The sequence below is a fragment of the Protomyctophum bolini genome (genome assembly GCF_963924005.1).
Source record: "Protomyctophum bolini genome assembly, chromosome: 16".
Classification (NCBI taxonomy): Eukaryota; Metazoa; Chordata; class Actinopteri; order Myctophiformes; family Myctophidae; genus Protomyctophum; species Protomyctophum bolini.
Genome location: NC_137877.1, coordinates 5,876,243 through 5,902,298, shown reverse-complemented (window position 1 = coordinate 5,902,298; position 26,056 = coordinate 5,876,243). Strand labels below are relative to the sequence as shown.

Below are 26,056 nucleotides of genomic sequence, written 5' to 3'. Positions count from 1 at the left end.
AGGCAGAAATTGAGGGGGGGAAAAGATTTTAAAACTATCGAGAAATATTTTAGCAGGTTTTTATTTTATCAAGAGACTATATTGACTTTCTTGGGCTTGCAACTATAACTTTGTCCAAAATAATATTGCAATTGTCAAAGGATCTTCCTCAGGTCTCAGTTCTTTCTATATGGTTTCTTTCTGACATGCCTCCAGAAAAACAAGTATGACGACATATCGTTTAAAGTATGTTTGAATGGCCCAAGTCAAAATGGGAACGCTATCCTGACCTACGTAAAATTGCCTAGAATTTGGCACAAACACGGCTCAGGAATCCGACATAATAGCAGCCACTCGAGCGGTGTTCCCAGGGCCACACAATGTCTACAATGCACAGTCAATTTGGCACACCAGGGGACCCAGGCTCGGATCCGCACCAAACCTGGCACAAACACCGTTCATGCGTTTGGCATGAATACACACATCCGGGAACATTGCTCTAGTCTGATCAGCACAATATAGGACTATATTTGAAGGCCCGAAAATCTAGTTGAAAGAGAACAGCTACTTCTCCATAAAAGAAAGCTTGTGAAAGTAGGTGGTGGGGGGAGGGGATCTAAAAGAATAGTTTGAATTAAACCAAATAAAGACTAATTCAAGATAGAAGAGTACTGTATAAAACCTTGTATAAAGTAGAAATTTTATTACATGTAATAATAAAAGTTGGCCTATTTTCAGTGTAACAGACGTAGAGAAAGCTAACACTTAGAGGCTGTCCACACCAAGAATGATAACTGTAAAGTAGAAAGTGGATTCCACACCACTTTGAATGACATCATAGACATCGACATTCAATCAAAGGGCATGTTTACAGTACTTTAACATTCATGTTCACATCATCACTGTTGTCTCATTCCCTATAGTTAATATTCTTGGTGTGGACTGCCCTTTAGCCAACAAGACTTCTTCAGAGAAGTCCCGACATTAAACTAAACATTACATTCATAGTTTTTAATAGGGATAGTTTACAATGGCCAACAAAATAGCCAACAAATTATAATAAAAATAGTATTTACACTACATACATGGAGAGAGAAGCAATGCTTCTTAGTTGAATTGAACTTGCGTTCAGTTAAATTAAAAATAAAATGTTTAAATTATCACTTGAAAACATTTCGTTTTTTAGACACAATCCATAGGCAGGTCAAATACATTAAAAGAAAATCATATGAAATGCTAAGAACTCCCCGGGAGGACAAAAATGTCAGTCTTTGGAGTGAGTCATTGCTCAAGGTTAGTATACGATTCCCCCACTAGTACAGGACGCAATTGGAAGTATTTTACACCTGTCAAGTCCAAGGTGTTAACCTTACTGTACATTCAGAGTGCTAGCAGCGACATTAATGATGTGAGCTAGGAGACTGCTGGCTCCAGTGCCAAGGTTTATCACAACAGGAGGTTGGGTTCGGTGGTCATGTGAAACGGCTGTGAATCAAGTTGCCAGTGGTATGAGATCCTGCTGCTACTTCAGAACCGGCAACAAATATTCATTCGATAGCAGTCCCGCTGCTTAAAAACAAAACAAAACGGCGCTAAAAAAACAGCGCTCTTTCAAAAAGATAAGAAAAGAGAGGGGGGGGGTTAGGGTTCTCGGGACTTTCACAGCTTCTTGGGGTTCCACTGAGGCCTCCTGAGTAGGGGGTTTGCCACTCCACTGTTGTTGGCCGGGTCTCTGGGTTCGGCGGACCACGCTGCAGGTGGTGGTGAAGAAGAGGGCTCCTGCTCCTCCTCCTCCTCTGCATCGCGGCTCCCATTTCTAACGTTATCCGAGGAACCGTTGGCGGCGTCTGCGGACGACTGAAAGTGCAGACGAGGGCGAGGCAGGGGAACACGGGAATCGCTGGAGGAGGAGTTCAGTCTGGATGCGCCATCGCCCCCCCTTCTCCCTCTCCCTCTCTCGTCCACCACGGCAACAGTGGGTACCTCCGTCAGTGTGTCCAGCCGGCGTAGAGGAATCATGGCGCTGGAGGAGGAACGGCTTGGCTTGGCAAACCTTGAGCGACTGGAGGGGTAGGCCATTTCTGACATGGTTTCCTCGTCATCTGGAGACAGCACGAGAGACATTAAAGTAGTAAGGTACAAGAGTAAAAACACCATCAATAAATTACGTTATATAACAATAGGTGAATAGGATAGAATGAAGCATATTAAAAGGGATATTTCACTTTAGAAAAAACATTTGGTCATACTCATTTTATAGTTCGCCTCGGAAACCCAGACGTTTTTATTTCCAGGGAGAAAAAAAAAAAAGTCTGGGGCCGAGTGCACTTCAATACGGCATACAGTAGCAAAACGTCGATTTCTGATCGTCTGCACCTTTGTTAAATTGATGCACACACGTACACCTCTCTCTCGCTCTAATTAATTAGTCTCATGTCACGCAGCTGCGTCTACTCTAGATTCTTCCGGTGGATCCTGCCGGGAGCTGCATATATGCCATAGAAAGCGTAGGTGGACCCCAGTCTTTTTTATAATCTACTCGGGCTTATGTGAACACCCCAGACAGTTTTGAAGTTGCTTGATTCAGTACTTGGATACGTACTCGAGCAACTCCAGGGTAGACAATGTAAAATGACCAAAAGTTTGTTGTTTATGTGAAATATCCCTTTAATAAATGTAGCGCGTACCATCCAGTGGGGTCTTTATTGACTATTTTCACACACACAGTGAAGTAAGGAGTTTTACTTCTTTTTTTAAACGGTGAGCGAGTCTTTTCCTGTCAAATTTTCCCACACACACACACACACAGTGGCCATTTATATTTTACATCATACGTGGAGAATTGGGTTTCCCACCCGAGGAAGAGAAGAGCAAAATGGATATCGACTGAAAGATGTACCTGCATGGCTCAGCCTCGTAGGAGGGAACTTTGAGTCCAGACTCTGCCCAGCAGGCAGAGAGAAGTACTTCTGAGACTTGGGCACCGACCCCTGAAAGAAGAAACCATAGAAGGAACAAAACTGAGAGATTGACATGGAAAATGGCAAAAAAAACTAAAGTGCACAATTGCAATCATTTCTTGGCAATGTTTGATAGATGCTAGTAATGCTATGCAGATGTTATGATGTTGATTACTTATGCTATAGTCACTATTCATTGATTCACTGGTATACCAAAATCTATTTGAAAATAAGTATCACTGCTCTCAGGTCGAATATTGATATGCAATTAAAATTGATTCATTGAGATTAATTCAGTACAAAGCCTATAATTAATTTGATTAACAAAATTAACATTTTTAATCGAGTCAAACAAGCCAAACAAATTATGTCGTGCATGTATTGTATTATAATAGAATACAGTTATTAATTTCACAATCTGAGTGGTGCCATTTCTTTATTATATATTTTTTGTACTTTTTTCCCGGGACTATATAGATTTACTTCGGGACGGTTCAAATTGTATTTTGGGACGGTTCCGGGACGTTGGTGAAAAAAGTTAGTCTGGAGCCCTGCTATATAGGACAAAACGTATACCGTTTGCTTCTCCAACAATGCTAAGAATGTTATTCAGATAGAATGTCATTTATTTAGAGTAACCAGATGCTAGTTTTGATATTTACCAGGTTAACCACCAACTGTTTTCTTTGCACTATTTACTTGATCATTAACCCTGTTGTTTGTTGAGTGGGGTTCATGGCATGCCGCTTACTCTGATCTTGCACTTTTTAAGTTTCTCTGGGTAAGCACTTCTGTTAAATGCCTAAATTGAGGATCGCAATTGAAGCCGTTTGACTCAGTAGGCTGCCAATCTTTATAATCCTTTTAGAGAAAATGTAGCTGCAATTTAAAAATCTGTGTTCATCTACGTAGCCTCGAGCAGACGCCAAGTAAGAGTCCAACTAATTTAGTCAGATTCATCCCTTCTTAACCCATTTAGGCCCGACGTCGAAATAAAAAAAAAACGTCTTAAACTAAATCCTGACAGTTTTCTGAAATACCCATGTTTCAGTGGTGCTCAATATGTCAAGGACCCAAAAGATTATATGTAATTGGCCACCGACCCCCCCATCTGAAAATATGTTGTTCCAGGAACCTCTCAGAAGCAAAGATTTGAGTTAAAACGTTCGCTCTGAAAGAATATATATTCAAAGATTATCATGATTTAAAAAAAAATAGACCTACAAGCTCGTAGCTATGAACTTGTAGATCTGCTATTTTTCAATAGCTAAAAGTATAACATAATGCTTAACCCATTCTGACCGGGAACCCATTTAGGTGTTTAGCATCATGTCGTGCTTTAGCTATTTAAAAATAACAGATCTACAAGCTCATAGCGCGCCACCGAGTGGCGCGCTACGAGCTTGTAGGTCTGCTATTTTTTGAAAAATCGAAGAACGACTGACATTTTTTAGAATCTGATCTCAGGTCAGAATGGGTTCATCAGACCAGTGTGTGTCCAGTGGAAACCTCGTATGAATCTGATCTCAGGTCAGAATGGCTTAAAACAACAACAGAGCCAGAGAGTACCAGTGTGAGAATAGCCCCCCAACCCAACCCATGTTGTTCATACCGCTGACTCAACGCTGCCGGGCCGGAGGCTGCGGCGGATGCTGGCGTGGCGTCTGATCAGGATTTCTTTGCTCGCCGTGTCATTGGGCATCGCATGCTTTCTGGTGTACGCCGCCGTCTGCATACAAAAACAAAAACAACATGTATATGAATTATGAAACGACATTATGAACAATGAATGTACAATAAAAACCATGTTTTGCCGGCAAGACGACTGGATGTGATACGATGCCAGCAGACCACTTCACCGTATATTGTCTTGTATATTTTTTGGAAAAAAAGAAAATTAATTCGAATGTAATTAGACATGTGGGTCCACTACAGTGACGTACAAAAATAGCCGATCTACAAGCTCACAATGTGATTTGTTGTGAGCTTGTAGAATCATATCTTCGCCGTGTGCGACACCGACGTATGATGTATTTTGTGCGATAAAAACAGGACATCACCGTTAATGTGGTTTCCTCCACAGGTTATACACAGTTACCAGCACTTAGCAGAGTACAACCCACTAACCGTCGCTCTGGATTAAGAGCGCCTGCTAAATGCCTAAATTGTAACAGCACAACAACACAATTATCAACACGATAACCTTGGCAATGGCAGGTAAGCTGCATGCATAAATTATATCTCCAAACCAATCTGGGTAGCCATTGGCAAAACAAAAAGGGAAAAACAGCACACCGTTAGTCAAAGTCTGTCTCGAGAGACTACCTCCAAACAGACCTTACACACCACAGTCACTGGTTTTAGACTCTACCGACTGTTGAGATGAGTCCGCTTCAAGAAAGCAAACGCTGAGCAAAAGCCGCAGTTAATACACTTTAACTAGTTACCACTCAACAGAGTTTCACTGTTTTTCGTCAAGCTTTTTTACAACCTAGATAGCGCGACCATAGATGACCACACCCGTCTGCTCCGTTGCGTATGAGACACTACAAGAGTCAAGTGAAAAAGATCTTTTCAAGATCCATCTGCTACAAAAGCAACGGAGGGCAAAACTGGACAAGTAAAGCTGGCTGAAAAAGATTTTCACTGTTGAGATAACAACTATAACAACACTCATAATCCGTGGACCCTTGATCCACAGCCTGGGGGTCCACAAACACCATCAGAACTCCAGCTTTGCTCACCCCTGATCAAAGTTTGGAGCCCTTGCATGAAACTAGTTGTGAGTTTGTGACACGGCATTCCTTTAAATCCTGTCCTCGTTATGTAATCACTCATCGTGTACGTACAGGTACAGGATACCTGATTCTCACCCTCATCTTTCTATTAGCATATCTTATATCACAACAAGTCTAAGACTATATAAAATATTTCTCATCAAGATGTCACCAACTATCGAAGCTACCAAGATACCAAGATAGAACTTGATCTCCTCCTGACCTCAACTAACACCGTCCTCTGAAAAGCCAGCAATCTCTATAATAAGAATATCACACGCACACACTCACCTCTGTACCTAAATTCACTTTTTTTTTAACATAATAACTTATATTTATTTGTGGCTCAGTGGTTAATGCAGAAATACTATCATTGTAAAATGTGTATAGCAACGTTTTTGATTCATTAAAAATGGAGGACCCTTATGCAAACAAGTCTTTTTCTGGTTTTATCCTCTTAGCAGATTTTGTATTGACCTGTACTTTCCATGAACTGTTACACTACCCATTCTGCAAACTGTTAATACAATGTTCAATTAATCATCCAATCAATCAGTATTTCTGGTCAAAATAAATTAAAAAATATATATATTTATGAACAGAGCAGACTATAGCTGGAGGTGGTCACCGGGGGCCACACCCAACTTTATATTTTGAAAGCAAAAATTATAATAATATAAAAATGTACAATGTGCAAGTCTCTCTTTGTGCTCCCCTACTCAGAGTAAAGTAGCCGACCGTGAACACATCAATGAATATGTTGATGTGGACAGACGGGTACAGACATTCATAGTTCTTCCACTGGTCTAACCGAAGTCCTCCTCATCAGCAACACACATGCCAACGCCGAAATGAAACGGTCGGAACAGGCTGTTAAATAAACAGACATTTTCTTTCATCTTTACCCCCAAAAGATTAATAGAAACTAAAGCTGAAAACGTGTGATGTCACTCATGCAAAAGATACTACTCGCCAAAGGGTTATGCAAATAGCAATCCATATAAGGAGCATGCTTGTGTTGGCTTAAAAAAAACCCGGTACAAATAAAAAATAAAACAGAAAAATATGGTGAATGGATTACCAAGTCTCACCTGTTGTCTGATTTTGTACATGTTCTTGGAGAGGATATCATGCATGCTCCTCACGTCAGCTGCCAGGAACCTCTTCCTGGGTTTAGGGCTCTTCTTGTCGTCACTAGTAGACAGAAGACAGTAACAGTAAGGCTCATTAGTACGCCTTCCTTACCGACCACAGCGTTGTATGGGTGGAGGTCAGGAGATGGTACTGTGTGATGGTAAAAGACGAGAGACAAAGGGCGCCATACTGCAGAGAGACGATAGACGGAGCTTTGCTGATGTCCCCGGACACCGTGTCCAGGATCTGAATGGCGTTCTGCAGCTCCAGCTTCTTGTACAGGGCCACGATGCTGGACTCGGCCCTGCTGTCCCTGATCAGGATCTTACGCAGGATCAGGTCGTTAAACTTCATGAACCTTGACGTCGTGAGAGAGAAAAAGAGGACGGATGGTTTGGTCAGAACAGTACAGACAAAACGTGGGTAGACAATTTAACGTGTGTAGGCATTCAGCAGATCTTATCCAGAGCTCATCTACAACATTGTGGAGTAAAATGTACGAAGCCGATTCAGAAGATTTTTGATTGATTGATTGAATAGTTTATTGAACATAAATGTAATAATAGCAACAGAGTACAGTCAAACACTCCCAAAAGGGATAGCGATTCGCTGGAGCGCTGAAAAAAGTTTTGCACTATTTTAGCCTAGTCACACAGCGAGAGTTGACTCATGTTGCTCGTTTCCACTGACTCGCCACTAGTGTAGTGTGAGAGCAAAGTCTGCAGTCCTTTCTGCGAAGACCTGGTTAACACACTGCTCCGGGCAGCGCGCCGCCGCCTCCCAGTTCTTCTGTGTGTGTGTGTGTGTGTGTGTGTGTGTGTGTGTGTATAGTGTCAACACACGCAGAGATGACACACACACACACACACGACACCATAATAATTAGGCTTTTTTATCGCTTTGCCTAAAAAACTGAATTATGGAAAAAGCCTGCCGCTGGCTCCCATTTGTTGAAGAGACATCTATACATTTTCAAATTATATTATTATGTTTAAATTATCGCTTTGGCTAAAACGCTGAATCCCGCGGATAAAGTAGGCTATTGTACATATAACTACAGGCCTTAACTACAGACATTAATATAGTCTACCGCGGACGGTGCATATGTACAATTATATAGCCTACATTTAACAAACACGCTTGAGTGACATTTGCAAATAGGTCAATACAAAAACTACTACGAGGATAAAACCAGAAAAGGCTTCTTTACATCAGGTATAAAGTAAAAAGGAAAACGTGACAACCGCATGGAAAAAGGGGCAGAAGAACTGGGAGGAGGCGGAGGCGCGGGGGGGGGGTTGCGCTGCCCGGAGCAGTGTGCTAACCAGGTCTTTGCGTTCCTTGCTTATGGGGGTTGAGGGGGACAGAGGGGGAGGGTTTTGTGATGCCTCAGGTCAAATGACGGTGAGTATCTCAACTGAAAAAGTGACTTGACTGACATGCAAACGCAGAGACCAGAGGAACCTGTTGGAGCAGCAGTATCAAGTAGCAAGAACACCCAGAGGAACAAAGCCGTGGTTGCTCAGCAGAGGGCGTTGGATGCAGGAAGATGTGTAAACGCTGCCGTCAGGTGGAAACCTAGCTTGTATGCCCAAAACTGTGACTTTTCAGGAAAAGGGAAGAAAAATAACCTGTGTTCCAAAGAATCAATGTAGTCAACAACAGACAGACTAAATACCATCACTTTAAATAACAAAAAATAGAAGAAAAAAAAACGCTCTATAAGCTTGTAAAGGGCATTAATTTACGGCAAATACTAAAAATACGGTATGGGGATAGGTTTTCCGCCCGACTGTAACAGACAGTAAGTAAGCAGCATATAGCAAAGAGTGAAGCTGATATAAACCTGAAAACGGGATGGTAAATCAAGAGGGACAAAGGCAGCTGTGCGGGAAAAGTTTCAAAGCAATGGGAAGAAAAGCGTCCTTTTGTCAGAATGTAGAGAGGAAGCTGAACATGACACCTAGTTTTAGTTCTTGCCACCATCTCCCCTCGCATTCCATGCACCAAACAATGGCATTGTCACATAAAACCACAAAGGGGGAAAAGTTGGAGCACAACAAACGCATAAGCTGGTCAGTTTATAACTGCCATCCCACCTCCAGTCTAATTCAAACAGGTTTTACTTCAACTAATTCTCTTTTTTAATGTTTTCTTTTTTTTTTGCGGCTTTCGCCTTTATTTTAGATTTTTTTATAGAGGGACAGACAGTAAGTAGGCTGACAGGAAATGGGGGAGAGAGATGGGAGGAGTGACATGCAGTAAAGGCCGTCGGGATCGGGAGTCGAACCCGCGGCACACTGCCAGACTCGGACTACCGGCCAAGGTGCCTGGACCGCTGAGCCACGGCCCAGGCCTACTTCAACTACTTCTCAGCCTGGGGCCCGTGAGCCACCTCCGGGTAGAAGATAGACTTGACATTCAAAATTGTAAATGCAACCTTGACTTCAGAGCCCGCGTACCTGACTAACTACCTAAAAAAAGTGAGAACAACGATCTGGTACCACTCACTTTCAAAACAAATATGGGTAAATTATCCTTCTACAGCGCTGCCACTCTAGCGTGAAATGCCCTGACCCTCCTAAAAAAATGCAGATCACTTGCATCTTTTAAAAACAGGCCTATTTTTTTTTTATCTGTGATGATATTCAATTTAGTTATTGTTCATGTCATGTCTATGAATTGTTTGCCCGAGTGTTTGACTGTACTATTGTTTATACATTTCTGTCTAAATAAACTATTCAATCAATCAATCAAATGCTGTGCATGAAATGTACTGCACGCGTTTGCAAAGATCCAATGTATGTCAATGATAGCGGCTACACCAGACACGCGGATAGCGCAGCAGGCCCCGCATGAAAAGTAGCACCAAAGTAGGAGGGGGAGGTTCTCTTACTTGTCCTTCCAGAAGTAGTGGCTCCACTGTCCACAGAGATCCTCTATTCCGACCAAGGTATGGTCCATCAGCTGCAGAAGAGATGTATGGAGTGTTAATTGTGTTAACACTACTGTATGCACACAGGAATTAGGCTGTGAATGTATGCAGAGCAAATATAGCATGCTGTGGCGTACCCTGCAGTGAATCTCCACGTTGATGGTGTCCAGATTGCGGTTGGTGCGGCGGACATTAATCCACTCGATCAGGGGTCGGATGGTGATGCCCTGTGGAGAGATGTCAGTGACTCAACGGGACAACATCAGCACTTCGTGAAGGAGACATTGAGCAGAGCATCTCTAGCGTCTAATCTAAAATGATATGGAGGTGCAAACATTAACACCCATTTTGACCTAAGGACGATGTCTTCTAAAGCCTGACAGTTTTCTGAAAAACCATGTTTCTATATATGTTTTTCAAACCATTTCATGTCAAGGACCCCAAAAATGATATGTAAGCCTTTCTTACCTGAATAAAGACAGTGAAGATGATCATGACGATTGTTGCGGTAACGAAGAGCTGTTTGCGGCCAATGGTATCAGGAAGGGTGAAGACCAGTGCAAAGGAAATTGCACCTCGCAGGCCACCATAGCCCAGACCAAATTGGTCTTTGAGGTTAAACGGGATGGTCCTGAAAGGGTTAATGATTTGAGTCAGCACCAAGACCCCTGCAAGGGAAGAGTACAAATAATATCATCATCACCACTTGTACGACTGCTTAATTCAATACTAGGATTCTTCTCACTCTACACACAAACACATGCCAATAATAATGATAGCGTAACGGGCACCAAATCAGTACCAACATCCCTCAACAAGCCACACACACACACACACACACACACACACACACACACACACACACACACACACACACACACACACACACACACACACACACACATTATACTTGTGAGGACATAACAATTTTAGGATGCCGGTTTTAGGAATTTTAACTACTTTTGAGTGGTGCAACCATAGGGTCGGAACCGGGCTGCGTTCCTGTGGGTCTGGAACCCCCGGGGACCCCCACACGGAGTTGCACCACTCACAGGTGTGATTTTTAAACTAACACTGAAAAATAGGTGATATACTAGCTCACGTAACAGCTTGTATCTGCTATTATCAGGGCATGACACCACAGCGAGCGCCACTACAAAAGAAAATCAGGCATACATCCACACTCTAAATCTAATGTATACAAATCTTTAACTTTAACATAACACAAACATTTGTTCTGTGAAAACCAGGATAATAATGATCCTCCTCAAATTCTACTATACCTGTGGGGACGCACACACGCACGCACGCAGTTAAATGAACACTTAAAGATTTTACTGTGAGTGTGTACTCATCACTCCCTTGCTCTGCTTACCCAGGCCTCTCCACACCATGGCAAACAGCAGCGTAAACATGATGTAGCCCCAGTTCCACTCGTGCTCCGTTGTTATGGTGACCACGCCCAAGAAAAAGAAGATGAGGGTCTCGGAGATGCTGCCCAGCATCTTGACCACGTGGCGGATGGTGGTGCAGGAACGCTGGGACACATTCTCCTCAACATAGTACTTCATGGTCAGGGCACAGGTCACGATGCTGCAGAAACAAAATATAGATATGTTTGTGGCTTTTTCTTTTTTTTTTTATTACATTTTTTATCCCACGATTTTGTAACCCAGTTTTTCTTTTCACCCAGTGCCAATTATCTAATGTAATCCTGGGCGCTACACTTCCTCTGCCAACCTGGGGGGGGCAGCAGACTGACCTCATGCCTCCTTCTATGCATGAGGAGTCCAAGCTGCTTCTTTTCACCTGACAGAGGGGAATTTCCCCGGCCGGACGTAGCGCGTGGAAGGGACACGTTATTCCGACCAGTTCCTTTCCCCTCCATCAGGCGCCCCGGCTGGCCAGGGGGAGGTAGTTTTAGAGACCAGGATTACGGCAAGTTTTTGTGAGGGTATCTACCCTAGGGGACACGGGGAGAACCTGCAAACTCCACACAGAAAGGCCCTATCGCCAACCCCCGCCTCGGGTATGCGGGCACTGATGACGCGGAGGAGGGAACACGCCGCCAGTGCCCACAGCGTCGCCAGCAGGAATCGAACCCAGGACCTTCTAGCTGTGAGGCGACAGCACTACCAACTATGCCACCGTGCCCTCATGTTTGTGGCTTTTAAAATGTTGTAGACAGGATTAACCCATTTAGGCCGGGAACCCCTTTTGGTGTTAGCATCATGTTATGCTTTAGCTATTGAAAAATAGCAGATCTACAAGCTCATAGCGCGCCACCGAGTGGCGCGCTACGAGCTTGTAGGTCTGCTATTTTTGAAAAATCGAAGAACGACTGACATTTTTAGAATCTGATCTCGGGTCAGAATGGGTAAATCAGACCAGTGTGTGTCCAGTGGAAACCTTCGTATGAATCTGATCTCAGGTCAGAATGGGTTAAAATGTTGTAGACAGGATTAAAGTACGTTGATTTTACACCGTCTCCTCAGTCACCAGTTTTATGGTGACTGTGTCCAGAACGAAACATGTTCAACTACTCACGTGAAGATGGACGAGATGCCGAAGAGCTCAGCCACCAAGTAGGCCAGGTAGCTGTACATGAAGATGAAGAGGGGCTCGATTTCTCGGACCTTGCCAGTGAAGCGCGTGGTGAAGGCGGCCACGAAGCCAAACAGGATGCCGAAGCCGATGCCTCCGAAGCCCACCACGCAGAACCGCGCCACGCCCAGGAACACGTCCACCGGCTCCACCACTGGCATCTCGGCCACAAAGTTGAACATGTTGTAGAGCGACTGGAAAACAAAACACACACAAAGTGTTTTCATCCAACAACTTGCATCTCACACCCAGAGGCAGACTAAGGCCTGACTCACACCTTTTCGAATTCGATCTAGCATACAACATTGATGCATGCTAGATGTATGAGACTGGTTTACTGATGCAAGCTCCCAATGCATTTCCAATGGAAGTCACATGGTTTGACACAACATTTTTGTTGTACGGCTTTCGGCTGTGTTTCGACTGCCCCGCTCCCCCTCATACAACAAAAATGTTAGTAGTTAATAGTGTCAAACCATGTGACTCCCATTAGAAATGAAGTTTCATACATCAGCTATACATCAATCTGTTGTGAAGGCCTGACTCACACCTTTGCGTCTAGCATACAACATTGATGCATGCTAGATGTATATGAAAGGGTTTGAGCTTGCATCAGTAAATGAGTCTCATGCATCAGCTATACATCAGGATGTTGTGCACGTGTGAGTCAGGCCATACAAATGCAGGTTACAAAGCATTCTTCTCACACTCCAATATGCATGTTTGTACCTTGCTTGCTCGATGTTGGTACCGCATGTTTTTGTACTTTGTTCACAAACATTGAACTTTATTGTGCTATGGGTATGTTTTCCATAATGAACGTTGCCATTAGGGGTTCAATTCAGTGGGGTGGTGAATTCAGCGGCTATCTTTGGGAGAGCTTTTGTTTTGTTTGTCTGTATGGACGAATTGCTGTATCGTTTGCGTACTGTATGTATTGTTAATTTGTTATGTACCGTTTATCTGTGTTGAGGACCCCCTCTAAAATGAGATGATGCATCTCAAGCAGGGGGGCAGTCAGACAGATATTTTGTGAAGCCACTAAGGAAATGAAAGTTCATATAATGGCCTGTTGTGGCCCTGTCATTGGGCTCAAAAAAACCCATAGCCCCATAGAAGTCCATGTATTTGGGCCCAACTTCACCTAGACTGTATTACCTTAATAAACATGGTCATGAATACTTTTTGCTTCCAGTCACTAGTTTGTCTAATTTCTAATGTCATAATATTCTTTTTGGAAAATTATGGTCCCATTTATAAAAGAAATGACCATAAAGTCGCGCATGTTCTGAGGGGCGTGGCTACCGTTACAGTCTATGAACGGGATCCCCCACCCACTCGAGTCAAAATATAAACCAACAAAGAAGAAGGGGGGAAGTCCCGCCTCGTTGTCTGGGCCAGCCAATGGGCCAGCTGGGCCCAAACGGATCTAGAAAGATGGCGACTTCCAGTGCAAGGACTGACAGGCTTCATTTTATTTTCTTGTTAGACCCGCGGAACGCTTTGTCCATATTTTTTACAGTCTATGATCTCAAAGCGTTTATCCTTTTAATAAAAGGCATTATATAAAATCCCCATTACATGCACACTCACATAATAGTAGGTGGCGGTGCACTAATTAGTGATGCACCGAATATTCGGCCGCAGAAAATATTGGGCAGAAAATGGCTAAAAATACATTTTCGGCCTATTCGGTTTCGGCCCAAATAGGCAGAAAATATATCACCGAATAGTGTATGCAATTAATGCATTCAAAAGAGCTGAATAAATGTTTTATGGATCCATAGTGATTATTATTTAAGTCAAGTTTAGCCATAACCATAACATAACATTTGTCTGGGTTGTCTGACATTTGTCAAACTCCGGTCTTAATGGGTTATAAGTGGGGATACTAAAACAGCGATATTCAGTTAGTTACACTTCATACCAATTATACTGTGCGGGTGTAGGTATGTTAAGTGATAACCACTTTGAACATGGCATTATAGGCAAAAGCTTTCTAAATCTTTCACATTTTCCAAAAAACATCTTCAAGCTTGTAGGTCAACTATTTTCGCTATTTGTTGTACAACAAAGTATATAGTGCTTAAGTGGCATTCTGGACTAGACCTGTCTGGCTGGAAACATTGTGGTTGCAAGGACTGCACTTCTGACCTTTCAGCTACAGGACTGTGTCACAGTCATTACCAGGTGATTGAGAGATTATTTATTCTTTACTTACTCTGTATAAACATACTATTAAATGTTTAGAATGTATCATTTGTTCACAGAATTGTATTTTCTTAACTCTTAGGGTCGATTCATACTCCTATTTTAGAGCCGAATAAAAGTCGGTTCGGCGCTGTAGAGCCTACAATTTGACGTCATTTGAGGTTCGGGGGGGCGGGTACCGTCCTAAAGTCGGCTCTTCGGTGCTACTGAAAATTTCTGACGAGCCGAAATCATTTCGGCACTACAGCGCCGAAACAGCAGTATGAATCGGCCCTTAAGCTCTGAAGGGAAAATTCATGGTCCACCCCTATAAACTGTGCACACATCCTTTCCAGAGGTCATGGGTGGTGTCAGAGGCCAGGGCCTAATCACAGTGCTCCTGATAGAAGGTGATTTATTGAATTATTTGCTCAGCACTGTTTGCAATGAGATAATATCATTTCACAAAAGCACACCGGATCATGACTCACTGAAGAAGGGACTTTTGTAGGGATAACTTCCTTTGTTGTTCTACCGACAGCACTGATAGCATTTGAATGCAGAACTTCCGGCATATGTGGTCGTGTTGCCAATAGATCTGGTTTCGTGTGTGTGTATAGGGTTGTTGGCCGTTGCCTCGAGTTCACACCATTTACTCCAATCTAGCAGCAATTTATAAATTGTTCCAGATAAGAGCCTCAGCCAAGTGACAAAATCTTTTTTCTTTTTTAATCGATAAGGAATTCATACATATAAAAGCCAAACAGAACGAACATAAAATTGCCCTTTATTCATTCCTTCATTGAAGTTCTCAGGAAAAAAAATGGGTCATGTACTTTCAATTTAGGCAGAGAACATCCTGGCAACAAATCAAGTCTAAAGATAGATCAAGTTTGCCATCAAACCACTGTTACAGGTCAAGCACATTTCACTGTGTTCACACAGCCTTAACAAACCTAATTAGTACCGTCTAACAGCCTCGTTGTTCAGCCGAGTCTTCAACAAGGGGATCGTATTATTGCATTCAAAGTTTGCCTTGGAGAGCCTGGAAATGAACTGAAGTTTTAACTGCGTCTCTGGGAAGCCAATTAGAAGTTATAACACTAGACAGTTCGACTGATGCCGGATGTTTGGATCCAATGCCAATCCTGATTTTGTGGAGTCCTAGATCACAGATTACCCGATGTTTTGACGGCTTTTGGGTCAATATTTGCAAATATCTTTAATGAATTTGAAAAACCTCCTATTTGAGAAGAATTTACTTATGAGCAAACAAACAAAAAAGACCACTTGTCTTAAGCCATATTCAAACATTAAAAAATTGCTGATCTACAATCTCACAATGTGTTGTGATTGGGACACATTGGCTGCACAATTGCACATGTCGAGGTCATAAAAGAAAATGTCAAATAATGGCCGATATATCGGCCAGTCCAGACCGATACACGCAATACAACTGGCAACCTTTTCTACAATTCTACATCAAACAGACACTCCTGAAAACGTATAAAGTTCAAGATTAGAGTAAGTAAGCAGCATGAACCCTGGTCAAATAACAGCAGGATAAGTGGTTTAATATTAGACTTGGTCTGACAACAGCATATCTAGAATCTTTCTAAATAGCAATTTGGTGAACATGGTTGTACTTTTAATTGTTCCCTCTTGTTTTTGGTGACAACAATGGCCTAACATTTGAATGAAAGCACTATATCTTTTTTGATCTGAGACTGTATGGTTCCGCAACATGAAACTGTCAGTACAGACCACGCCTAGTTTCTTTTCCGTCTCCATGGGTAAATGTTTGCCTTCACTCTCAGCATCAACTCGAGCTCTGGCTCGGCTACCGTGTGTACTAAACAAAGGGACCCCACCACTCCCAACGCAAAGCCCAGAGCAGACAGGGAAATAAGTGTGTGCGTGCACGCACATGTGCACGTGCGTGTGTGTGTGTGAGAGAGAGAGACCACGAGAGAGACAGAGAGTTATAATAGATGGAGAGGAGGGGGAGGGGGGGTTCACTTGGTGTGTGTTAACTCCTCCCATGCATCCAAATGCAATAGTGACCTCAGAAACCGGTTTAGTGACATCTAAACAAACGCTTTCACCCTGAGCTGTCCCTGCCTGGACACACTTCCAATATATACACTACTCGAATATTGACATTCCATAACTGCCTTAAATAAGTGATTATAGCCAATCGGTAGAATACAAATAGAATCCCTCACAAACACACACACACACACATTTGAATTACACAGATCTCATCCTCGGACAGAACCCTGGAAACACAGAGGAGAAAACTGAACAGGCGTGTTTCACCTGGTGAAACCTGAGCTCAACCTCTAAAGTGTGAACGTATACCCTGAAGGCAAAAACGGAGGGGGCCCGCCGCCCCACTGGGCTGCAAATAATAGCGGCACAAGCATTTCATTTCAAGCGCAACCCGTTACCGGCATGGATGCATTTGTTGCTCACTGTACTATACTTTCCACCGATACCGACATCCCTTTCAAGGAAGTAAAATCCTCTTGTGTCAGCCATTAGAGGAGCTAAGGTGACAGCCACTTACTCACTGCCACTCAGCACGTCATGCCCAACGTGCAGTCAAAGGAAATCTAAAGTTAGAGAGACCAACATGTAGCAGCACGTCTTTTGCTAGGTTTAGCTCATGGCCGTTTACAATGCGAGGAAGTCGAGTGACGCACCATGCAGTCTCCCACAATCATGTCACATGGAACAGACACTGAATTTAAGGCACGTGAAAACATACAGTAGCTTCACAAATCCCCCTTCTCATTCCACCTTAATCTCCCGTTAGTCCAAAACGCTAACCTTGGAACTGTACACACACACACACACGTGGCCCTCCACACTCACCACAGTGACGGCATCGTTGAAGAGGCATTCTCCGTACACCACAATGTAGAGCTGCTCGTTGATGCTCACGTCCTCGAACACGCTCAGCACGGCCACGGGGTCCACCGCCGAGATGATGGCGGCGAACAGCAGGTTCTCCTGGAGGTTGATGTCCTGCACGCCGAAGGCCTCGATTTGACATATGGCGTACAGAGACATGCCAATGCCAATGCTGTTCCACAGAGTCCCCACCACGGCGAACCACATCACCTGCAACAGATTAACCACCAGTAAGACGCGCAAACGCGGGAAGCGAACGCAGCTGAGACCCTGCAGATCATGTCTGTCTGTCTGTCTGTCTGTCTGTCTGTCTGTCTGTGTGTCTGTCCCGCTGTTACTGTATATGTGGACCTGGCCCCTTTTGTGCCCATATATGGAGCTGAGTGATTGCTGATGCAACACACTCCATATTTGGACGTATAGCGGGACAGACACACACACAGACAGACACAGACAGACATGATCTGCTAGGTCTCATAGTAAGTGCTCACTGCGTTCGCAATCAAGACAAGAGTCACTCCAAATATCACACCGGTATGAACATTCGAATGATGAACATTTAATCTTACGCTGTAAATACGAGTGTTCATTGCACTCTACTAAATGGGCAAATGGATCCCAAACTGTGGTGCGTTAATTGCACCCCTTGTGGTGCGCCGCGAACGCCTTCTAGGGGGTGCGTGACGTGAAATGGGTAATGGCGGTTTTGTGGTTGTTATTTAGCACAAACTGTACAATCCAGTAAACCACTGTTGGAGATGTATAGAGCAGCTGTGGGAGTATAGTATACAGCAGCTGCATGTCTCTCAGTGAAGTGACATTCTGTCTGTGATTATTTGCCATAAATCATATTAAAAAAATATATAATTTTCGGCCAAATACAACGAGACTTAGCGCTGGGGGGGTGCATCCGCTAGGTCAGGAGGTAAAGGAAAGGAAAGGTACTATGTTTACCCTGCAGGGTAACTGGACTAATCTCAAGAACTTGTTTACAGCCAGGCCCTGCTCATAGAACATTTCATGGTAGAGGTTCAATGCCTTGCTCAAGGGCACTTCAGCGGTGGTAATTTTAACGTGCCGGTCCGGGGATACGAACTAGCGACCTTCCGATATCAAGACCGCTCCGCAAACCGTTCGGCCACCGCTGCCTCGTGTGCAAAGTTTGGGGACCGCCGAGGGGATTATTCAGTGTAGTGTAGCGACATGCTCTGCAGTTGCTGCTGTTGAGGACATAACACGAGGCTTGGTTTGGTGACATTATAGCATACCGTGCCGATGTTCTCGAAGAAGGGCCGGGTGGGCATGAAGTAGCCCGACTCGAGGACGATGGGCGGCAGCATGTACAGGAAGAACACGTTGGAGCTGATCACGGCGGGGGGCTCCTCGTGGACGGAGTGCATGATGGCGCCCACGATCAGACCGATGCCGATCAGCAGGCAGGACTCCGGCACCCACACGGTGATCTTGTGGTACACGTGGAAGCCTGAGAGGAGAGGACAGGAAGCCTGAGTTAAACCATTCTGACGGGGTCATACCTATGTTCCCTCAGCCCTATGTTCCCTCAGAAGGAGCATTGGTCCGAGGTGCGCTGGGGGTCGGGAGAGGGTGGGTGGTTAGGTTTAGGTGTCTGCCCCGGGGGAGGTTAGGGTTAGGGTGAGGGTTTGAGGTAGGTTGTCGATCGGACCGTCGGCATATTGACGCGGACCCGAGGGAACATAGGGCTGAGGGAACATAGGTACAGTCCCATACTGACCTCAGAGATCAGATTCTAAAAAGGTCTTCTCTATACATCCTGACAGTTTTCTGAAAAAGCTATGTTTCTATAATGTCAGTCGTTCTTCGATTTTTTCAAAAATAGCAGACCAACAAGCTCGTAGCGCGCCACTCGGTGGCGCGCTACGAGCTTGTAGATCTGCTATTTTTCAATAGCTAAAGCATAACGTAATGCCAACACCAAAAGGGGTTCCTGCCCAGAATGGGTTTTAATCAGATACTTACAGTAGATTGGAACTGATGTGCAGATGGCCTGGGCCATTTTCTGCATGTCCTCTGACTGACACCAAAACATTGCAATGACTTCTAACCATAGTTACCTGATCGCTCCATTGATATTGGTAACAACAACCTGGATAGCCTATATAGGCTAGGCCTACTTGAACATGAGACCATTAAATGCGTCATTAAATGCTCAGATTAATTGCATAATGATATATCGGATCCAATGTAAACAAGCTATGGCTTTCTCTGATTTTAAATCCTCCTTTTAGCAGATCTTGTATTGAGCTGTACATTCTTGTGGGTTTTTTCCTGCAAATTAATAAAGTATAGGCTATTCAATCAATATACAATCATCAAGAATGTTATGTTTGCGGATTTGAAAATGGTGGGCCCTATTGTAAACAAGTGTAATGCTTTTTTTATGGTGTCGTCCACTGACAGTTAACAGTTTTTGTATTGAGTTGTACTTGAGATGTAGCCTACTGTAATTCTGCAAACGGTCAATAAATACTTAAATCAATCAATGCTTACCAATCTTAGCGAATGAAGCCAGTAGCACCCAGAGAGTGATCTCAAAGGGTATCTGTATTCTGTTGTAGTCCATTGTAAACACCGGTAAATTTGCCTTGTCTGCATCAGGAAAGGCCTGGGGGCCCTCGGGCTTGACTGGGGGCAGAATGGTAACGCTGCCGCCACCAATGCCGCCATCGTCGGTTGGTTTCGGTGGGATGACTTGGATCTCTCCGTTGGAACCGTGTGGCACGCATAGAAGAATCGTGCAAATCGTCACTAAAAACGCCGCCCGTTTCACACCGGTAAAACATTCCATGGTGGAGAAAATCCCACGGCCCATATTATGCTGCAATCTGTGGCCACGAAGTGATGTCATTAAATATCCAAAATGACTATCAGCGTGGCTGAGATTCAGCTCACCCCATCCAACTTAAAAAACAATTTAAAAACACAGAACATTCCCTGAGCAGGTTATAACTTTCACAAGTCAACAAATCCAAGTCGCTTATTCTCGATCATGTTGAAATAACGCAAGTCTGAGTGAGTCGAGAAGGTTTTTGAAGAGCTCTCTTTCTTTGTCAAACAATCTTCTAGTCTTGGCTAGCGAGTCTCCTTCAGCACTGCACAGAGAGGTGACAGAAAGGAGAGCGCACCTGTGACTAACTATTTACCTCTGTTGTGCGGCTGTGCCTGCCTAGGCTGTTGCGCGATGCGCGTCCACGCATTCCGATAGGGGCTGGGCGCGGCCAGGACGCTGTTCCTATTGGCCGTCATTTGGATACAAAAAAAGGGTGGGACGACGAGTGCTTTGGAGTTTGGGAGGCTGACACTTAGCAGTTTCGTTTCGTCCTGCTATGGTTTCGTCGCCGGCCCGGCAGCCAGGCGGTGCCAGACGGTTGTAGGCCGTAGGGCAGGCTGTAGTTTCAATAAAGGCAGACATGAGCCACGAGCTCTTTCAACGCACATAACTAGAGCTATTGGGTGGGTAGAGGTAGACTACACTTTAATAGGCCTAGGCCCACTCTGTGTCAAACAGTGACATCCTACATAAATAACTTTGAATACATTCTATTTGTAAGAGTGGAGTTCAACATAGGCGAGGCCTACTATACTATACACTGGCTATAGCCTTTATTAAAAAAAATAATACTTTTACTCCTTTACATGTGAGCCAAATGTGTGAAAAAATAAAGGATACATCAAACTTCACATTCTGATTTTACTTGTAGCAATTTATTTTCATTTTTATTAAATGCATGTTGTGTTTATTTCATTCTTGAGACTCATTATTGTAGTAGTTTTTTCATTATACTTTTAGTTTTATACTCTAGGTAATTATTAGGCCTCATTGATGTTTTTGACAAAGATGCAAATATGGTGATGCCTTCCTCCATTTGAGCAAAAATGTACAGTATGTACAGCCTATATGATTATGTCTATTAAAGTTACAATATATATACGCCCTGCTATAGAAAAACATGCTTTAAGCTAATTTGTAGGCTTCTTTGGCTGTCTAGGAACAACCTGCTGTGCTGGCTGGCAGCCTGGCACCAAACAAACGCAAACAAGTCACAAGTTACAACTGACATTTTAAAACAAAAGGCTTTGTGTGTGGAGTGTTGATGGTTAACTCAACCTCAGAAGTTAACTTAACTTTTAAGGGAGGGAGGACGGACTATAGGCTATTCATTTTGTAATAAACAGGCCTATTTGTTCCCACTTTAAATTCCCACCCTCTCTCCATCCCATAGCCAGCGTGCGTGGCACATGGACGCCAATTTTTCAAATTTGGGCCTGCAGGCAACATCCTCCCTGTTAAACATTAACACATGCTGTCTAATAGGTTGTCTTCTATGTCACACAATGACACATCTTTATTAGGCTATACAACCTCAGATTAGACACTGTTTTAACACTTTTCTATTGAGAGAGATTGAGAGATTTTATTTTCCTTGTGTATAAGCATATATAAACATATAGACAAACAAAGACAAAAACAATACAAGACAGCAAAATCGAGTAAATAAACAATGAATGAAAAGAATAGTAAAATAAAAAGTAACAGACAAATAAACCAGTAAGACACCCTGAGGGCGAGAAGCGACCTCGCCCTAAAAGTAGGGCGAGGTCATTTGCACGCATCTGCCTGGGTGATGGCAGACTGCTGGGTGAGCTCTGGTGCTTTGGCATGGGGGAGTCCGAATGGAATGAATTCCATAATGGCCATATATGGAGCGTGTCTTGAGTGTACAGGGTTTGATGAGGTCAGATCAACATATGGAATGTCAGAACAGGTCAGCTCCATATATGGAGATCTAAGGGTGGCAGCGGGGGCAGTGTCTTGAGTGTACAGGGTTTGATTAGGGCCCAGATAGGGCCCTTAAATTTCGGGCCTGTTGAGAACTCTATCATTTTCACCGGCTGTCGGGTGCGGCGGCTGCACTAATAACTTTGGTGCAGGCCCGTCTAGAGTTTGAATAGACATGGGTATCAGTCAAAAGGGAGACATCGAAGAGGAATTAAGGATGGATGGGGAAGGATCAACATATGGAATGTCAGAACATGTCAGGTCCATATGGAGATCTAAGAGTTTGAGGTTTGATTTGCATTTTAAGCCTATCAGATTCGACGAGTGATGTCAAACTATACAAGGGAGTATGGATTCAAGTGAACTTATATGGATTAGACTATTTTAATGTAGGCTATTATTTATTCATTCATTCATTCATTCATTTATTTATTTATTTGCTTGTCTACAAATTGTGTCTTTTCCTTTGATTAACTGCATATCTTTTTCCACATGTAACAAAAAAAATGCTATTTTATTTGATTCCGTATAACATGCTTAAACTCCAGGGCATTTTAGGTTATCCATTCTGTCGAAGAGCATCTGGACTCTAGAGCATGTGCAGCCATGCACCTGATTTGTAATCACACACACAGGCTGCTGGCTGCAAACCAGATGAAGCGCGCCGCACACTGGAGAGAGAAGGCGGTGCTTGCTGCTTGCCAGTGAATCATTGTGTATGGATGTGTCACTGTGGGCTACAGGGCGAGTCTTTCCCACTGCCGTCGAAGAGGCAGCAGAGAAGATGCGCATCAACATGACGACAAACCTGAACCAGTACAGCTCTGTTGTTGCGATGGAATAATGTCAAGACTCAAACTGTGAGTGTTTTTCTTTGTACGTATTCATTCATCATGTCATCTCTTGGTCTTGTGTTTGCTAAGATATAGATGTTCAATATTTCGCAGCAGGTTTACGTACGTTGCGATGACATTTCTGTTGCAATATTTAAAACACCAATTTATAGCCTATAGGCTATTCTTTAATAGCTTAGCCAGCCTCTACGTTACATTTGTCATGGTTCGTGAATTTAATAGGACTGCTCCATAGCGATGTAGCCCAGCATGAGCAGATCATGACGCAATTTATTTGTTATTGTCCGAGTGTGTCATCGCATAAGCACGTATATAGGCCTACTGAAGTGATGCAGAAATGAGCAGAATGATTTTATTGCCTTGCGACCAGAAATAGATTGCCCCATGCAGTCTCCTCCTCCGCCTGTCCAAGTCCAACCTTTATGCAATTGTATTGTCATCATGTCCATTGTCCATGTGCTGTATGACAATTAACCTCATCTTGGACCACCTAGGCCTACCACCATACATTTATTTCATATAGGATATACCTTATGGTTTGGCTGTGTTGCTCAGTGATGTATCATGGACCATTCCACTACATATAAGCTTACCAGCTGCTCCGGCTCTGTTGAAGTGTAGAGGATTAGACTTGATCTGTTGTTGTTGTTGTTGTTGTTTTATTTTTTTAATTACTCCAGGTCCTGACAGGATATGCAAAATTAAGTTTTCCATATGAATATGATTAATCTGTCCCTCTTTTTTGTGTGGAAGTGTGTGTTTGAATTAATACATGTCTTAAGATTTACATGTGAACTGTCCTCAGCATATAACACAAATAACATAAGCACAGATTGTCTCCAGGTATATAGTGAAAGATCTGGTAATGTGTGAAGAGAGAGAGACAGAGAGAGAGAGAGAGAGAGAGGAGGGAAGAACTTCTATCTTTTATAGTACAATATTAAACATTCCCCCCTGTCTCCTCCTATATATCCCCCAGTATTACCCTCCCAGATCATCAAAATGCTAACTATACCTTCTGGTGCTGAGTCTGACTCCCAGTTGTCAGGGTAACAGGAGATTTTACCTTTGTCGTGACTTCTGTCTGATTATTGTGTGAAGATGACACACAACAATAAGTGTGTGTGTGTGTGTGTGTGTGTGTGTGTGTGTGTGTGTGTGTGTGTGTGTGTGTGTGTGTGTGTGTGTGTGTGTGTGTGTGTGTGTGTGTGCGTGCGCGTGTGCGTGCGTATGAGTGTGTGCACATGCAATGTATGCATGCTTTTAGAATAAACAGCGTTGAATATTCTCCACAGGACAGATCAATAATTATAGTCATCGACTGATCATTCCTGGGAAACCAATCAACCCATTAATCACAGACTCGGTATCCATGGTTACAACAACAAACAGTCTCCCGCTCCAGCAGTCTTGACAGATCAGACTCGAGGGACAGCAGCTCTGCATCACCGATACAGGATCAATAGACATTAGACAGGGAAATGGAGTGGAGCAGAGGGGTCATAGGGGGACAGCTGCAAGGCACACCCATGCAGGTGCAGCCATGCCACATATAGGCCCTAATGCAGCAGCCTGACAGTTCGAATCCCGATCCCGAACGTCCTTTGCTGTGTGTCACTCTCCGTGTCTGTCTCTCTCTCTCTCTCTCTCTCTCTCTCTCTCTCTCTCTCTCTCTCTCCCCATTTACTGTCTATCTCCACTAGTATGTAATGTCATCAATACAGGTAGCCCCGAAAATGTTTTTTTTTTAAACAGCGCCCCCTGTTGGTACCCTAGACATAGGGATGGACATAGGGAGGGACGGACATTGCTGTTCCTTGTTGTGGTTGCACCACTCAAAACAAAAGAAAGAACTAAAGAAAGAAAGACAGTTGCAAAGACAGAGGAAAGAAATGTCGAGAAATAATGACGTCAGTGGATGACAAAGCAGAAGAGCGGAAGAGAAAGAGTGGCGAAGTCTGAGAGAGGGTGAATGAGAGAGAGAGAGAAGTGAGTTATGGGGGGCATTATGATTTACAGAGTGCGGAAAAGGGAGAGAGCAGGCAATGAGGAGAGCAGAGACAGACACACTACTGCAGTGTAGTCGTTGAGGACAATGTATGCAGGGCAGGCCCTGGTTTACAACACAAGCCAAGTCATCCCACCCAAACTGGGTTATACATTCCTCTCCCCGGCCTCCAGCCCCATGGGGCTGGACGGCTGGCTATACCATTCTTTCCTTGCGGATGCCTGAGGAGGGCCACCTCAGAGCTCTATCATTTCCTTGCCTCACTCAGTCAGCACCTCCATCCACTACTGCACCATCATGCACAGCGCTCTCTCACTGGGGTGTCTTGCCTCAGCGCCTTCCCTGCCTTCCCAGCAGGGATATATCATATAGGTGGTGACAGATGTTCGATAAATGTATAACGGCAAATGTTGAGTGGCTCCCTGCAACTTTCACATTAGAGCCACTGCAGGACTTCCTAGAGAGTCTCCCATGTATGCTGCCCTATACTAGGCAGCAGAGATTACACAGCATGTTATTTTCGGTGTCCCACTGACAATAACACACCACAGCACAGCACAGCCTAATGAGGCACTCAGTATTGTCTTGTGTTTGGTCTCATTTGAAGCTGCCAAGATAGAGATCAAACTGGCAGCAAGTGCTGTGGTTGAAACCTCTTCCTGGAAGTGTGCACATAATAACTGTCATGTGTAGTGTGTACCTGCCTGGAAGCATTCATACTACTATGTCTGTGGAGTTGTGTTGTGTCCACGCACGCGGCTGCGTTTAAATGGACGTTACAATATTTCCACGTGTCCATGGTGTGATGTCAAAACAGCCTCCTCACGTCACGCGTAAAAATAGACCTCCATCGCTGAAGTCCTTCCTTACACATGAATGC

At 43.8% G+C, this 26,056-nt stretch overlaps 1 protein-coding gene across 1 annotated transcript; it reads right to left on the bottom strand.

Moving 5' to 3' along the window:
• Positions 1 to 711: 711 nt before the first annotated feature.
• slc9a2 (solute carrier family 9 member 2) lies at positions 712 to 20,613 on the bottom strand. The gene is made up of 13 exons (XM_080786693.1): positions 20,025 to 20,613; positions 18,764 to 18,978; positions 17,457 to 17,705; positions 12,333 to 12,583; positions 11,161 to 11,378; positions 10,254 to 10,453; positions 9,923 to 10,012; positions 9,747 to 9,817; positions 7,041 to 7,208; positions 6,808 to 6,910; positions 4,552 to 4,668; positions 2,879 to 2,969; positions 712 to 2,081 (listed from the first exon to the last, which is right to left on the bottom strand). Exons 1-13 carry the CDS (start codon positions 20,380 to 20,382, stop codon positions 1,639 to 1,641), a joined length of 2,574 nt encoding a protein of 857 aa, XP_080642819.1. The 5' UTR covers positions 20,383 to 20,613; the 3' UTR covers positions 712 to 1,638.
• Positions 20,614 to 26,056: the final 5,443 nt, after the last annotated feature.